This window comes from Cheilinus undulatus, linkage group 15 (genome assembly GCF_018320785.1).
Source record: "Cheilinus undulatus linkage group 15, ASM1832078v1, whole genome shotgun sequence".
Classification (NCBI taxonomy): Eukaryota; Metazoa; Chordata; class Actinopteri; order Labriformes; family Labridae; genus Cheilinus; species Cheilinus undulatus.
The window spans coordinates 22,147,189-22,164,132 of record NC_054879.1 but is presented as its reverse complement, the minus strand read 5'-3'; the positions used below and the strand labels follow the sequence as shown (position 1 = coordinate 22,164,132).

At 38.1% G+C, this 16,944-nt stretch overlaps 1 protein-coding gene across 1 annotated transcript in view; it reads left to right on the top strand.

Annotated features, from left to right (window-relative positions):
* The window catches only part of mao (monoamine oxidase), a 56,404-nt gene extending 43,064 nt beyond the window's left edge, over nucleotides 1–13,340 (top strand). The window contains exons 4-15 of the mRNA XM_041806724.1: nucleotides 2,023–2,127; nucleotides 2,210–2,301; nucleotides 3,462–3,603; nucleotides 5,132–5,281; nucleotides 6,346–6,505; nucleotides 6,573–6,669; nucleotides 6,864–6,917; nucleotides 7,002–7,059; nucleotides 7,147–7,244; nucleotides 7,470–7,581; nucleotides 9,397–9,459; nucleotides 10,206–13,340. Of these exons, the coding sequence (XP_041662658.1) occupies nucleotides 2,023–2,127; nucleotides 2,210–2,301; nucleotides 3,462–3,603; nucleotides 5,132–5,281; nucleotides 6,346–6,505; nucleotides 6,573–6,669; nucleotides 6,864–6,917; nucleotides 7,002–7,059; nucleotides 7,147–7,244; nucleotides 7,470–7,581; nucleotides 9,397–9,459; nucleotides 10,206–10,361 (1,287 nt within the window). The 3' untranslated portion in view covers nucleotides 10,362–13,340. The remainder of the gene's footprint in view (nucleotides 1–2,022; nucleotides 2,128–2,209; nucleotides 2,302–3,461; nucleotides 3,604–5,131; nucleotides 5,282–6,345; nucleotides 6,506–6,572; nucleotides 6,670–6,863; nucleotides 6,918–7,001; nucleotides 7,060–7,146; nucleotides 7,245–7,469; nucleotides 7,582–9,396; nucleotides 9,460–10,205) is intronic.
* The last annotated feature ends 3,604 nt before the right edge of the window (nucleotides 13,341–16,944 follow it).

Here is a 16,944-nt window from a genome sequence, read left to right as displayed (position 1 = left end):
CAGATTTCATAATCGACCTTGATTGTAGACGCTCTTATTGCTGCACAACTCTGAATCTTTAAATCATCAGTAAAAGCTTTCATGGCAGCTATAAAAGTGCCTTTGAGCTCAATTTCCCATGAACTCTCAGAATAAAGTTCCCTGTGTGAGTAAACAAAGAGGAAGTTGAACTGAGGTCGATTTTTGAGGACAAACACTCAACTTTCAGACATTTTTGAAACCATCTGAAGGCATTTGGACTAAAAAAAGGATGTGAGACTAGGGTCAAAGTTAGCTCTCTCAGGCTTTATACTGAGACAATACATTTTTAAAGAATGAAATAGCAAAATTATTGGAAGTTGGTTGATGCATTTCTTTTCTTTTGTTGGAATTTGGGAAATTTTAGAGTACTCATTCTCTGTTAAGTTTGCACTGTAATTGAATTTTGAACATTTTGAGAATTTACTCATTAAGATAACTCTATATATGTTTTAATAAGTGGTGATGAGTTTTCTATCCCAGTGCACAGACTCACAGGCACACAGTCAGAGCCAATTCAAGGAAATATGTTAAACATGAAGGGTAATTATATGCAAAACTAGAAACCTCTACTTTTAACGTGCATATCAGTATGTGGTCGCTTGGACCTTTAGAGGTACTCAGCTACAAAAAAAGTATAATATTTGTGTGTGTATTAATATTTTGATATAAATAATATTTTAGTCACCTAGCAAGCCAGAGGATAAAATACCTGAGGGGGTAAGGCTGATCTCTTTAATTAGGGCCTGAGGACCGACCTTGTTCAGTGAGGATTTCTACTGTATCTGTAGGAGTCATTTTTGTGTTAGAAGAATCACTCATTTGGGGCTTTCACATTCTGAAAAACTCACCAAACTTTACAGAAAATTGTCCTCCAGTGGAAATTTAAGTCTTTTGGTGGAATTGTGAAGTTCCTTTAGCAGGGCCCCACAGGGGGACTAGGTAAGAGCTACATGCATTAGAATTGGTACACATATGAATTATGATAAGGAAAGAGAAAAAAGTCTTTGATCCATCCTCAAAAATGTACAGGAAGCTCATTACAAACAATCAAATTTGGGCATTTTTGGGGGATTCACAACTTTAATATGTTAACAAAATAGTCCAAGGGATTTGATCTGATTGACTGCAGAATTTCTTTACTCATACTAGACGACCTGCAGATCTAAAGTGGTGCAAACTGTGAGTTTTCAACATAGGGTGTGGCCGTGACAGGGGCCCAAACTTAAACTACTTTTAATACATTTTTTGCCGTAAAAATTCACCAAAATGCCTTATGACTTTCTAATGCTTATGGCAGTCATCACCAAACTTCACAGGGATGATCACACATTGAATACATTCACACATCAATGTAATTTCTTTGTTACAGCGCCCCCTTCTGGCAACTGAGCATTTCCACCTTTGATTTTTTTAAATTTGTTGGTATTAGCTCTCTTAGATACTTCTACAATGTGTTCCCCACAACACTTTCACACCTGTTTCCCTGCAAAATAATACTTGTACTCAATGTTTAAAATGAGGTATGAATAGAATATTTTCAAAGTTTCTGTTAGATTTTTGAAATCCAGTGAGATAGACCTACATGCTCTTATTTCTAATATTCCATGCATGCTGAGTTGAATTTTAGGGGTGCTTCAGCACACCTAGACAGGGTCTAAAACCACCTGTGCTGCACTGAGGGGTCTGACATTGTATTAAGGTTTTTTGCATCCTTTAATTGTAATTGCTGGTGTGAATGCAGGGGGCTGCTGGTGTTTGAGTCTATTTATAGTATAAAAGAAGCCTCTTCTCACCCATTTTTTTAAATTGATTTTATCCCATTTATGCCACTCCTCATCCCGTTTTTGCCACTTTTACACCTCTTTTTACCATTTTCCAGCAAATTTGGCCCCTGTAATAAAGATCATGAGAGTTTAAATTTTCTATTTCTTTGATGTCTTTGGCCTTAGATGAGAGTTAGAGGAGGATGATGATGATGATGATGCTGTTTTTATCCTACAGGGAAAGTCGTACCCATTCAAAGGCTCCTTCCCTCCGATCTGGAACCCCATCGTCATGCTGGACTTCAACAACCTGTTCAGGACGATAGACAAGATGGGGGAGGAGGTAAACAGAGGATCTACGCTCCACATGCCATTTTCCTTTGCTCCTCCTAATGCTAATGTTTAATTGTGTTTCTGTGTGTCAGATTCCCAGAGAAGCTCCGTGGAGAGCGCCTCACGCAGAGGAGTGGGACAAGATGACCATGCTGGAGCTCTTAGAGAAAATCTGCTGGACCAGGTAGGGTAGAGAACAAAAGATTATTTAGTTTAAATTGCACAGGGAGCCTCAGGTTTGATGGCACTCAAGTTGCAGACGTGACTCTTTTTCAAACTTTTCACCTGTTTTTTTCAATGTGTCCATTACATATTTTTTGTTTTTCTATAAATCTGTCATCTTTTGTCTGAAATGAATTTTTAGTTTTCCCCATTTCCTCAGCATCAGTAGGATGTGATCACTTTAAACACTCAGGCTTGACTTAGAACAGGAAGTAGTTTAAACCGAAAAGGTTGTCAACAAATCTCTTGAAGGTTCTGTCTCTGCGAAAAATCCGGCCCTGGATCAGTTTTAGAGCAGACCTTTCGGCTGTTTCCAAATTTCTTGGAAATTTTCCTCCCCAAAATCCACACAATCCCTTAACAATTCAAATATTTTTCATTGAAATTTCAGAAAAATTACAACATGAGAAAAAAGCCAAAATTTCTTTAAATGTTCCCCAAGTAGTTACTTTGAACTCTATCTGAACTTTATCTGAACTTTAAAACCTGAACCTTTGATTTAAAAAAAATCCTTAAAAATTTCCGCATGGATTCTTGAATATTTTCATACAAATTCATTAAATTTTAAGGCAAATAACCCTGAAAATGTTTTTGAAATAAAAAACTTTAAATAAATTACATCAAAATGATCAATATTTTCCCCAAAATTCCCAAAAATATTTATTAACATTTCCAGTAAATTCTTAAAAAGTTTTAGAGGACACCCCCAATTGCTAATCAATGCCCATAAAATTTACACATAAATTTCAAATTTTTTTCTGAAAAAAACTGAAAATTTCAAGCAAAATTTCCCCAAAACTGACAATAAAAATCTCCAGAATATGGAAAAATTTCCCAAAATTTCCATGGAAAAACTTAAGATTTCCAAGCAAATTCCAAAAAATATTTTAAAAGCCTTAAAATATTACTTAAAAATTACTAAAACATAAACGGACATTTTTTGACAATTTTCTCGAAAATTCTCACAGCAGAAATTATTACTATGTTGTCGGAAAGCCAGAATGTAACGTCTTCCTATGTACACTCAGGGTCTTAGTAGTAAATGGTAAAGAAATAAACTTGTACCAGTGTTAATTAAAGACACAGCATTGTTTCTAACTAGTCATCATCTGTTTTTTAAAGTACTGTTCAGCGCTTCGCCACCCTGTTCGTCAATGTGAATGTGACGTCTGAACCCCATGAGGTGTCGGCTCTGTGGTTCCTCTGGTACATCAAACAGTGTGGAGGAACCATGAGGATCTTCTCCACCACTAACGGGGGACAGGTAGGTCTGCAGCATGAATAGTGATGGTTTAAATCCACAGTAACGGCAGCAGAGCCCAGAGATGATGTTAGCTCTGCAGCACAGTCAGGGGAACATTTAACCCTTTGTGTCTGGTGTCTCTGATTCATCTGCATACATTAAATAGACAGTCCCTCAGTGAATCTGGCCCTCAGACTTGTTTTTGCAGCCAGAGTGAAGACTTTTATCCTTCTGGAGCTCAGAGAGAATTCAACTTACAAAGCTTTCCTGTTTTCAGACATGGAGGTTTATTTCAAGCCTCCATCTCTGTGGAGGATCAATAAAACTTTGAGCTCTTAAGCATCAGATGACACATTGATGGTCTCTAACTGGCCCTAACTGAGCTCACAGCACAAACAGAAAACCCCAGTATCCTCTTTCAGCTTCTCTAGAAAGTGTCTGAAAAACAAGCCCTGCAGAGCAGACGAGGCTCGCCAAGCAGCATCCGTCAGATCCCAGAGCGTCCTATCAGCTCTAACACGTTTACCTTTAGTCTGCTGCTGGTCGACCCAGCATCATTATGAGCCGGACAAAAGCTGTTTTCTGTCTTGGACTGCTCTCCAAAGCTGAGTGTTCCTGTTACCATGGAGACGAGGGAAAGGGGTCGTGTTTAGGTAAACAGACGCTCCGTCCTGTTAGTTGGGACCTTCCTGTTTAAAATATGCTCTTTGCATGTGCTGATCTGTTTACTGTTTTATATTTAACCCTTTACTGTATACTGTAAATCTACAAGGAATGGTTGACATGGTCCTGTTTAAATGAATATCAAATTAAAACTATATGAGTTGAAACATACATAAAAGCAAACAGTCCTCTTGTTTCATGGAATTGGACACTTACAGTGTCTTTAAAAAGTTTTCACCCCCTTTGAATAATATTTATATGAACTGCATCTGCTGTATTCCAGACTTTGTCCTTATGAACAGACATTATTAAAGTTTTGTACGATGCATGCTCCTGCAGATAGTTTCCGTTTGAGGGTTAGAAGAAGACTAAATCACAGATGCTGTTTGGTATTCTCTACACAGAAAAACAAACTCATGTCTAATCCAAAAACACCGACTCACCCTGTTTCACTGCCGGCGCTGATTTAGATTGAACTTGTGATGTGGACTGGCAGCCAAATTTGTGTAAATGCCGCGGAGGAACACTCACAGCGTGTTTGTGATGGAGGAGAGACGCTGACACTAACCGTATGGAAAAGGTCACCCTCTATTTAATTTAGTCTTTCAGAGCGCTGGCAGCGGTTCATCACTGCAGCTTCATAAACACATTCTTTCTGCTGGTTCACATGATGAAAAAGCAAACAAAAACCAGAGGGCGGATAACTAGTAAAACTGGAATGAATCATCAGATTAATGTGGTTTTTAATTGGCTGAAACTTTGAGCAAGAGATTTCGCCAGAATAAATCAGAAACAACTCACTAAAAGAGCATGAAATCTGGAGTTATATCCAGCTGGACCTTTTCCTTGAACTTTTATTGAGACTAATCTCTCTGTCTTCCTGCAGGAGAGGAAGTTTGAGGGCGGCTCCAGCCAGATCAGCGAGTGCATGGCACAAGAGCTAGGAGATCGGGTGAAGCTGGAGTCTCCGGTCTACAGGATCGACCACAGTGGAGACACGGTGGTGGTGGAGACGCTGGACAAACAGACCTACATAGTAAGAATAACAACAAGGAATCCATATATGGAGAGAGAGCAGTTTTAGAACACACCACTGGAAAAAACATTATTTTCATTTAAAATTTTACAACAAGATACACACAAAATGACACAGTAGCTGGGTAATGAATGAGTCAGTGACTGCTGGTTTATTAAGGAACAAAAGTATAGGAAACTGCCAATAATCTCTAATAAAAAGGCATAGATACTAGGTAGGACTAACTGCAAGTTAACAAGGGAATTAGAGAGGAACTAAATGCTAGTTAACCTATGAAAACATTGGCAGAGTTACAAGGTGACAAGTGAGTAAATAATTAGTACTTAACCAAGAAACGAATGAGAAAGTAAGTACTAGTTTACCTACGCAGAATCAGCATTATAATAGATTATCATGGAGTAAATAACTGTTTGTTAATGGGGCAAAAATTAAGGAAATTACTGCTGATTAATCAGAAAAGGAATGGATAAATAACTGCTTGTTAATTAGAAAATTAACGGGTATAAACGTCTCATTTACTAGGGAATGAATTGGTAAATAACTGCTTGTTAACCAGGGGATAGATGGGTAGATAACTTCTCTTTTACTAGGGTATGAATGGTTATATAACTGCTTGTAGAACAGGGAATAAATGGGTAAATAACCGCTTGTTAACCAGAGAATGAATGGGTAAATAACTGCTTATTAATCTGGGGATGAATGGGTTAATAACTAACTGCTAGTTAACACAGACTTAGATATCATTAATGCATCTCTGTCTTTTCTTTGTTAAACTAACAAGCGCTTTGAGAGAGAAGGGGGAAAGAAAATCTAGAACATTTCCCACTAGGGCATCCACTCCTCTTTTTCTTCCTCCTCCATGTCAATGAGAGCAGTGGAAAAGAAAATGGAGATGGGGCACCAAGTTTAAGACAGGCTTTGGGCTCATACAGCAAACCAACCTGAAAGAAACCATGCAGCTCCTGCAGCCTGTACTATTGATCTCTGCTGCCCTCTGCTGGTTTCTTTATGTAATACAGCTCCATCTGCTCTGTGTTTGTGCCTCTATTTTTTTTATGTTATAGGGGAAATATGTGATCTTGGCCACGCCCCCTCTCATGAACATGAAGATGCACTTTAACCCCGAGCTGCCCCCCCTCAGAAATCAGCTGATCAGCCGCGTCCCGATGGGCTCAGTCATCAAGTGCATGATTTACTACAGAGAGAACTTCTGGAGGAAAAAAGGTAGCGAGGAGAGCTGCTGAATATCACACCTGTTAGAGGATTTTATTAACAGTCTGTTTGTCTTTAGGTTACTGCGGCAGCATGGTGATCGAGGAGGAAGGGGCTCCGATTGGCTTGACGCTTGATGACACAAAGCCTGATGGGAGCATTCCCGCCATCATGGGGTAAATATCAACAAAAACTATGGAGAATCCACAAAAATAACAAGGAAACTTTGTATAAGTTGGAAGATCAAGTCTATTTCCTGGGACACAATCGTGTATTTCCTATAAAAAGAGGAAAAAAACGCTTAAAAAAGTGCACAAAACATCCTGATTTTATGTCTGTGAATAACATTCCTCTCCTCTCTCTCCTGCAGATTCATCCTTGCTCGTAAATGCAGGAAGCTGTCAGACCTGACCAAAGAGGAGAGGTATCATCTCTGCACAAACACAGTAGATTAAAGCTTTAACACTGGCTGTTTCACGGGTTTAACTTGCTCTGTTTTCTCTTTTAGGAAGAAGAGGATCTGTGAGATCTACTCCAGAGTTCTGGGCACAGACGAAGCTCTGCATGTGAGTTTATATCCAGACAAATAGTTCTACAGCTGAAACACAGCTGTTTTAAAGCTTTATTAAACTCAGTCCTTTTGCCTTTATCAGCCGGTGCATTATGAGGAGAAGAACTGGTGTGAGGAGGAGTACTCGGGGGGCTGCTACACGGCTTACTTCCCTCCAGGAATCCTCACCCAGTACGGCAGGTAGGTCAAGTACTCGTATGCCATCAAATTCAAAAAGAGCTAATATTTTTCATGAATTGATAAAATGTCTGAGTTTCAGCATTTGATATGTTTATGTTCTATATGAGTTTATGAGATTTGACAATCACTGACTTCTGTTTCTATTTACATTTCATCTGATGACCCAACTTTTTTGAAAAGACTTCATTTAAGCTGATAGACACTTTTTCTTTCACGTTCCTGCAGGGTGCTGAGGGAGCCGATAGGCCGGCTTTACTTTGCAGGAACAGAGACAGCCACAGAGTGGAGCGGGTACATGGAGGGCGCCGTGCAGGCTGGAGAGAGAGCAGCCAGAGAGGTCAGAGGTCAAAATAAATCCAAATACTGATCTGTCAGAAAGTGGAGAATCTGACTAATGCTGTTCTCTTTGTTTGTATAATGTAGTTTAAAAAGACAGTTGACAGATAAATTAGATTAAAACAATGATGTATGCCCTGTAAATGTCATGCAGATAAAATGTGTTGAGAGTAAAAGAGCAGCTTGCAGGTTAACAACTCTGCTGAATCAGCTTGTTTGGAAATACACTAGAAGAATATTTCCAATAATATTTTTAGATTCACACAAAATTGTGGCTCCTGTAGTCAGGTTTGAACACCTACTATTTCTCCTGCTCTAGACCACAGAGCTTGTTGAGGCCATTTTGAGCTTTGTTTGTTTGTTTGTTTGTTTGTTTTTTGACTGTGTTAATGCAAACAACACACATTATGGAGGGTTAATTTTTTTCCAATAGATATTTATATTTTACTATCAGAACCTGTAGGGGGTCAGTAATAATCTCTTGAGTCTTTTTGTACCCACTTAGACTGTTGGTGACCAAAAAATGCCCAATTGAAACCCATTAAAACCACCATTGTTGATGCTCCAGCCATCACAGTAAAAAAAAAAAAAAAAAGAAACTATGCTTTGATTCTGGAGTCAAATTTTGAGTTTTTCCTGTTTATCATCAAATTTCAGACATTTTACCATATTTTCATGAGGGCAAATAGCATGCTTTTTTCTGGATTCCTGTTGGGCACTATTAAAGTGAAAAAAAGCCTAAAAATCAGGGTTGTTGCTCATTAATAAAATACTCCAAGCTGTGATAATCCCCTTGAGGGATATCCAAGTTTTATGTAGTATATAAAAAATATTTCATTTTTGTGTTTTTTACTTTAACGCACATTAAAAGAGTTATTGAATTCTAAATATTCAATAGTTTATGATCAGGTCTGATCTTAAAAAAAAAAAAAAACAGAATTAAAAAAAGCTGGAAAGAATATACAGTTTTCATGTAGTATCTAAATTATTGTGTTGGTCACAACACAACAATTCACTGAAACTGGCATTTAAAGGGTTCATTTCCCTCAAAATAATCAGTGTTTGATATTTATGATCTGGTCTGACTTTGATTTTTAAAAAATGATACAAAAGAAGTTGGAAATAATATCAGTGAACATTACTTTCATTTGAGTTTAATTATAATGACATCTTTAGCCACTTACACCCTGAGACTAACAATTTATGAAATCCTAATATTTAAAAATAATCATGTAGAGAAGTCAAAGTTGTTTCTCATTAATAAGATATTAAAGGTTGTGATATTCCCTTTAAAGGAAATCAAATCTGCATAAACTTTATGAAAATAAAATTGTTTTTTGTGTTTGTTTTTTTTACATTGTACACGCAAGGGTTTTTGCACTTAAACTTTAATTGAAAGGTTTAAATCTCCAACAACAAATCAGTATTTTATTTATTTATGATCTGGTTTGATGTTGATTGAAAAATCCATTCAAGAGTGGATTTTTTTAATCTGTTATATTATTATACTTACAGCTTGATTGGAAAATGTGTAAAAATCTTAAAATCAAAACAAATCAGAGGGTACAGTCCAGAGCTGCCCTCTTTGTAAAGTATCCTGAGATAACTTTGGTTCTGAAAAAAGAAAGTTTTAAATGGATTCCGGGGATTTTTTTTTAAGTTTCTTGGATACAGGAATGCCAGCTGATTTATTTAACTATTTATTTGTTTTGTTTTCTTTATAGAATAAGAAACAGAGCCAAACTCCACAGCTAAATAAAGAATTTAAATCCTGATTTCATCTTCCAGAGTGACCAACAAAGCTGCTCTGTTTCAGATCCTGTGTGCGATGAATAAAATACCTCGGAATCAGATCTGGCAGACGGAGCCTGAGAGTTTGGTGAGAGGAATCTTTCTTCATTTCATTCTAAATTACCTAGGATCATACTCATATAGAGCTTAATGGTCTGGTTCATGAAGTCAAAATGCTGTTCATTTCCACCATAGTGGATTTAAATATAAGCCATAAAGCCAGCTAGCTAAGAGAAATGAGGTGTATATGTATGATACCAACCTGGTTTAAAGGAAGAAAAAATGTTTTTACAGTCTTAGATAGAAGAACTCATCTTGTTTGAGGTGGATCAGATGATTTTTACACATCGTAAAAATCAGGATTAGAGTCTCATTACTATAAAAAACACCAGTTTGATGTCAGGCACTGGAAGTCGAGGTCAGAATTTATGCAAAGCATCATGGAGGTGAGGAATACGGTGGGTATGACATCAATAAACTAAATAAAGGTAAAGGTAGAAACAGGTCTGTATGGTTGGAAAGTTTGAAGAGATGTCATTAGCAATGAAGAAAGAATTCACAGTGGATTGTGGGATGTGTAGTCCCTTTACTCCTTAAAAATAGACAAGCACATAGTTGTGTACCTCTGCCTTTTTCTCCTCTTTACAATCCCTGTCAAATGAAATATTACACTCAGTCCAGTATTCAGGTAGCTGGTAGGTGTGGTTCAAATGCTAAAAACAGTTATTTTAGGATTTCTGAAGTGTACATGGAGGGTTTGAATGGGTAGATGTAGCAGTACCTCTGTTGTGCTCTGTCCCTATATCTTCATCCTGTCATGTCTGCCCCTAATAGGACGTCCCCGAACTCCCCTTCCACACCACCTTCTGGGAGAGGAACCTGCCATCCATTGGAGGTCTCCTCAAGTTCCTGGGAGTCTCTGCCGTCCTGTCTGCCGCCACCGCGGCAGGCCTGCTCGCCTACAAGAAGGGGCTCCTCCCCAGGAGTTAAACCACACCCCCTTTCACCTGCCTGCTCGCTCCTCTGCTCCTCCAGGAGGAACATCTCCACAGACAACGTACCTTCATGTGTACTTTAAGTGTGCATACTAACGATGATGGGTACGGCATGTTTAATGAGAAGAAAGACTGATCAGCTGATATACTACACTAACGCACATGCCATCACTCTGTTTTAACCAGAGAGAGAGAGAGAGAGGGCGAGAGACAGGATGTCCTAAAGGTTTAAAGTCTGAGAGGAGATCCATGTAGGAAAAGGATCAGATTTTTAAAGCAGTGAAAGAAAAAGAGCAGAAATAAAACCTTAAAAGGAGAAAATCTATATAACAATCTATAAATCTATAACTGTTAATATTGCCAATGACATTCATGTTCTTGATTCCATGTGAGTTTACTAACTCACCATGCTTTCTGTGCGTGTGAGCTATGTTGGCGTGCATGTGCACGTGCTTCAGTGAGTCTGTGTGTTTCTCTGTGAGTCTAATTACCTCTAATTTTAGGTGCTGAGTCGTTCTGGCTGCAGCTGTTTGATGAATCATCAGAATAAAAACCCAGCTGTGCCATTGCCTGTCACTAAATCACAGCAGATTTAAGGTTTCTTTTTCTCTTAGTGTCAACAAATCTCAACCAAAGAACAAAACCAACAATGAGTGTAATATTTTAAAGTTTTATTAGCTGATTAAAGGAGTGTTCATCTTCTTTATGGCTAGGGTAAGGCAAGTTCATCAACCAAGCACTGGTCTTAAAAGCAACGCCACAGTTTAGGTGCAAGCCAGTCCTGAGAGTGAACGGTGGTAGATTAGGAAAAAAAATGGTTGCAATGCCATCAAAGGCTATTGCATTGAGTTCTGTGCATTAAAAACATAATTTACCACATGATTTTGTCCTCAGTTAATATAGGAGAGTGAAAGAAGAGCCCTGTGGTTTTTTGCCAACACGGGGGAGGATTTTAGAGGTCAAATGTTGGACTGGTGTTGTGTTTCCTCACAGCGGTGTTCATTCAACTCAAATACTTTTAAATTGAACAATTTTTCCAAGTTTATACTATTCTTGATGAAAACATTTGAGGTATTTGTAATAGTAATAGTAATAGTAATAGTTTACCACCTCATATTGAACACCTGTGGAAAAGTCAGGTGTCTCTTGGCAAAAATAGAACAGAGAGACAGATGCAGAGCTACAACACTCCTTGAGTTGAAAGTCTGCACTCCCGCCTCTATTTTAGACCGTCCCCTACCACAGGAAGGAAGCAAAAGACTCAGTGGATAACTTCACTCATGGTGCAGGAGTGTTCAACGTCGAAAACAACAGTCATTCACCAGAAACTTGAGCAAAGGAATCAAAGCAGTGATCACTTTAGAGCAGCTTTTGATGATAAAGATCAGTTGATTTTCAAAAAAGAGCTTGAAATTTCAAGTTTAGAAAACTGTTAATTTAAGAGATAAGCTTTTGACTTTGAAAGTCATACATGTACATGAACCAAAACTTAGAATTTTTTATTATAAAGATAAAAATACAAAAACAGTTTTTGCTTTCGTTTCCTGTATTTTTTTAAACTTTTCACTGTTGTAAATTTATGATGCTTAAAACTTAAAATTGTTGAGAAAATGTATGACTTTTCAAACTCTGAAGTTTACATTTTTCTTAATTGTAAACATCCAATTTTATAATCCCCCAAATTTTATTTTTCCCCTCCAAAATGTGGTCTTTTTGCACAAAAATAACTTTGTTTTTTAATCTTTAAGGGTGCATCTAATATTGACAGCAACAGAGCTGCCACCAGCCTTCATGAGACCTTTGGTCCTCCCTAGCAGTACCCAGACCCCAGATTGCTGCTTCATGTAGCATGCAGCAGTTATTTTTCCACAGCAGTGATAGGTCTTGTTGCTGTTGAGGCCTTCACGCACTGAGTCCATTGTTTTTGGTTGTTTTTCAGATTGGACATCTGATAAAATGTTGCACAAATAAACCTTGCACCCATTTAAATGAGTTGGAATAATGCAAAAAAGTACCAAATAATTAAACCAGTTCTCAAAAAAAATGATGAAAGTTTGAAAAGTCAGTGTGCAAACATGATAAATACAACACTCATTGCATTTCTGCAGCAATTTTGGATTAAAAAAAACACTTGTGCAAAGACCGCTCCATCATGACAGCCACTAGAAGACACTTCTTGTTTCAACCCTAAAAATGTCAATATTGTTTAAAAATGTTAGGAAATATTTTGCAAATACTTAACAAAAAATGTGGTAAAGAAGTTTTCAGTTTTTAATTAATAACAACCTTAGAAATCTCCCTAATGCTGCTAACTTGAGTGAGCATCCTGATAGACGTGTTCACAGTGCTTGTGTGGTTGTCTTAGATAACTTTATGCATCTTTGCCTCTAAATTCCCACCATCACATCAAGCTCTTGCTCTGATTTTCCCTTCTCTCTGTATAATTATGAATCTGGAGTCATACCGCCTTGGGTAATTCTCAAATCTTTCGCTCAAGTGGAAACATTTCCGACTTGTGTGGACGCATCGAGTCAGCTCCATTTTATTTATAAGTCCATGAATCATACATTGGCCTCCAGGGGGCAACATACACGAATCATGGCTTATTTAAATAAAGCCCTCCACGCTGCCCTCGTGCCAGAGATTAGTCACTGAAGCCTTGGCTGAAAATAGTCCATAGAAAACTCTCTTCAAATAATAAAACAGTGCACAGCTATTTAAGATTTTAGAAACATGTCAGAAGCTTTCTATATGTCACCTTCTTTAAAAACAGAAGGATTCATTGTTGGTTTCTGTGGGATTTGTTGACAGTGAGTAAATGGATGTAGGAAGCTTTTATACTTTAATTCAAACTGTATTTTTTAAAGTGTGACTGAGCTGCTCTGTATTTGTTTTTAATGTAAAAGAAGCATTTGAATGTATTTTCTTCTCACTACAGAAATGATTTGTTGCTTTATTTTGATCAGATTTATGACAATTATTTTATTTCATGTGTTATTAGATACCATTTTTTTGTAGCAGAGAATGGCAAAGTGCATGCAATGCCTTCATTTTATTCCATAATCTCAATTTGCAGATAAATAATTTTATATCTTTGAAATTATCTGCTTCAGTATCACAGTTGACATCCGGATAACAAATATAAAGCAAAATGGTCATGTTGCGTTGTGGATCTATGGTCTGAGAAGGGCTTAAAGGGGTGTTAGTATTTTTGAAGTTGGGTTGTCTGAGGTTCTTGGTGATAGTAGTGCAATCAGTGATTTCAGTGTTTGTTGCCTCCTCAAACAGGACAAAGCTAGGTTATACAGCACCACAGATGTGTATAGTTGCACTGTGTAATTTAGAAATGGGCCAAAAACAATGCTGGCTCAATTGTAGGCTACTTTAAGTATTTTTTAAGGGTTTTATTTTTTACCCAGAAAGCCTCTGTGTTTGGCACTATTTTGCAATGCGTACTTTGGCTACATGCTCTTCCACCTTAGCGTATCTGACCAGCTGTTTTTGCTTCATCACAAAATACAAAACATCAAATCAAGCTCTAAGTAGTTATTTCAACTCAGTTTTCCACTGCAACAGTGAACAAATTTTTCAGTACCAACAGTAGCGTGTCTAATATTCAGACATCTTACAACTATAAATGGCTGTGTGTCTGCATTGAATTCCATACCACACCGTTGCTCCATTTGTCCTTGATCCCTCTCAGAAGACTTCTTGGGTGTACTGGTTTGAAATGGGAACCATGAAAAAAAATATATTCATATGACAGATTTTCTATAAAATCCCAAAATGTTGCGCCAAGTCATCATTCAGGGACGTCTGCTGCGTTACATCTACGTCAGAAGTCATGCACAACCATTCTTTTTAAAACTTGTTAGAAGAATAAAGCCACAGCCATAAACTTACTTGAATGACTGTAACGGAGCTGCTCTGTTGAAAAAGTTTGGTAAACACCAGTGTTCAGTAAGGCAGGGAACTCATGATTGGGAGTGATGCAGGCTGTGGGCGTCTGTGAGCCGCTATCCTCCATCAGAAATGTCCTGAAGAAGTGTTGATAAGTCCCACTTTGATAGCAGGAGCTCTCTCTCATGGGCTCACAGTTTACACATCTACACTGCCTGTATCTCTCCTGCTAACCAGTCTCCACTAAAGTTTCTCTCCCTTCATCTGAAGAGGTTGTTCATCTGAGTTCTTAAAGTCATGAGAGTATTCACTTGTATCTACAGTAAATGATTGTCACTCAAGTCAGAATCACTCATTTTAGTTTGGTTTCAGCTCTTCTTCTGTTCTCTGCCAAATACCACAGACCCAAACAGCTGATCAGATATGCAGAGAAAGAAGAGCACATAGCTAGTAGCCGAAGCTTGCATTGCAAAATAGTGCCAAACCCAGTGGTTTCTGGTTGAAAAAGGGAAGCACTTCAAAGATGCTCGATGTAACCCATTTTGTGGGCCATTTTAACCTAAAACTCATTAAGTTGTGTGGTGCAACTGTTGCCAAGTGCCATATCTGACCTAACTTCAAAAATAATGAAATATCCCTATAAGGCTGAGCCCAGGCATGTTTCCCAGGAGGGTTGGGACATAGATGGACAGGAAATCCTTGTAGCTTAGCTTCCCGTTCATCATGACTGTCAGCAACTACAATGGAAATAGATTTTTAAGGTTTTGACCACCTTATTAAATCTGATTACCTCATTAAAGGTTAATTGTAGCGAACATTTAGGCCCCATCCACACGGAGACAAATTCAGGAGCAAACACTAAAGTTTTTTGTCGTATCTGTGTTTCATCCACACGGAAACTGTGTTTTGAGAGGCCGTAAACACTACTTTTTGAAACTGGGTCCCAGAGTACAAATTTTTGAACGCTTACAGTTTCGTCTCCGTGTGGACAGCCTTTCTTAAAACGATTACGTCACACATAGCGTAGGCTACTTACCCCACATGCGCATATCAAACCAACACAACAATGGCAGATTGCGTGGGTGTGTTTGTGCTGCAGAAGCTATTGAGCTTATTATGGCTTTTACAGCAAAATCTGGTGCTTCTTTACCACCACCGCAAACAGCACACACCAGATGTTCTTAAATCCACCGTGGAGAACAACCAGGAGGGCAACTAGAAGAATATTTGGGGTGGTTTCCTGTGATCTTCTTCTCTCTTTTGGTGCATTTCCGTGTAAGCAATACAGCGCCATGTACAGGCTTGGCATATTTACTAAAGCATTTCCAGTCATTTTCAGAGGTTCCGTGGTTACACGTATATTTCCTGAAACAGTTCTGTATGTACGGAAAACTTTTTCAAAACGGAACAGAAATATATCGTTTTTGTCTCCATGCAGACAAGGCCTTAAGCAGCATCTTTAACGAGCTGATGATATCCAATCATCTGTTTGCGTTTGTTAAATTCAGTCACTTCCTTTGCATGTTTTTTGTGCGCATGCGGCTCACTGAGGGAATCACATTGTTCACGTCCAAAGATTTGTGCGTATGTCCGAGTGTCTGCAGGTGTGTAGTGATCTGTGGTGCCTTAATGGAAGTCAACGTGTTTTTGTCATTTCTCTCAAGTGCCTGTGTGACTCTCTGATACTCAACACCCCTCCTTTTCTCCTCCCCTGGCTACATGGGGGTCTGACTGATCAGCTGATTAAGATTAGATTCAGAAAGTCGGCTATGTCCTCAGTACAATTTGACCCACTGTTGTAGCTCTGACCCGTCCTTCCTCTCCGTACATCCATGAGTAAAACCACGTATGTAACCCAAGTTAAGTCCTCAGTATTCGCTTGACTTGGGCACAAAACTCAAACTTGGTATCAGCTGTGAATAATCGAGCTCAGACTGTTAGATCAACCTGCTTATCTCCAGTATTTGTTTGTGTGTTTTGTGTTGTGATCGTAGTGATTCTCCGTCTTCTCTGGTTTTGTGGTTTCCATTCTTGCTGCTAAATTTCACCTTGTGTGCTCCGATCCTTGAATTAATTCAGTCAGCACATGCACTAACTCATTTTTGGATAAAGATGTCACTCACATTACAACCGTTTTTCTAACTCCAATGAACAAACTAAGCCAGCACACACTTCATAACATCAGTTTATCATCTTTAGCAGGAAAAATGAATCATTGTTCATCCAGTCTTTAGGTTCCTGCAGACTTGAGACTGTTCCACTTGTCTTTTTGTGTATTTGAAACTGCGTAACTCTGTGTGATTGATTCTTCGATGTCTTTGATTCCTCAAACAAAGCTGGTGATATATATAAAGAAAAATGTGAAATAAATCTTTTATTCGTCTTAAACTGTTCACATGTGTCATCTTTGTAAAGATCAGAAGCTGGGTTTCAATTTTTGGGAGGGGGATTGTCTGTTTTGGGTATCCTAGAATTTCTGCTAGGCTCTTATGCTGACGATGTGGTTCTGTTTCAAGAAATGTCAAATTCAAGGTTACAATAGCTCAGGTTTTCATGAGTTTTTATATTTATTTGCTCTTACTTCTCATTTTCCATTTTGGTTTGGTTTTAATTTGATTTTACTGCTGGTTTGATTGTTCCGTTTAGTTTTTATTTTGCAAAAATGCTTCATTTTAGTT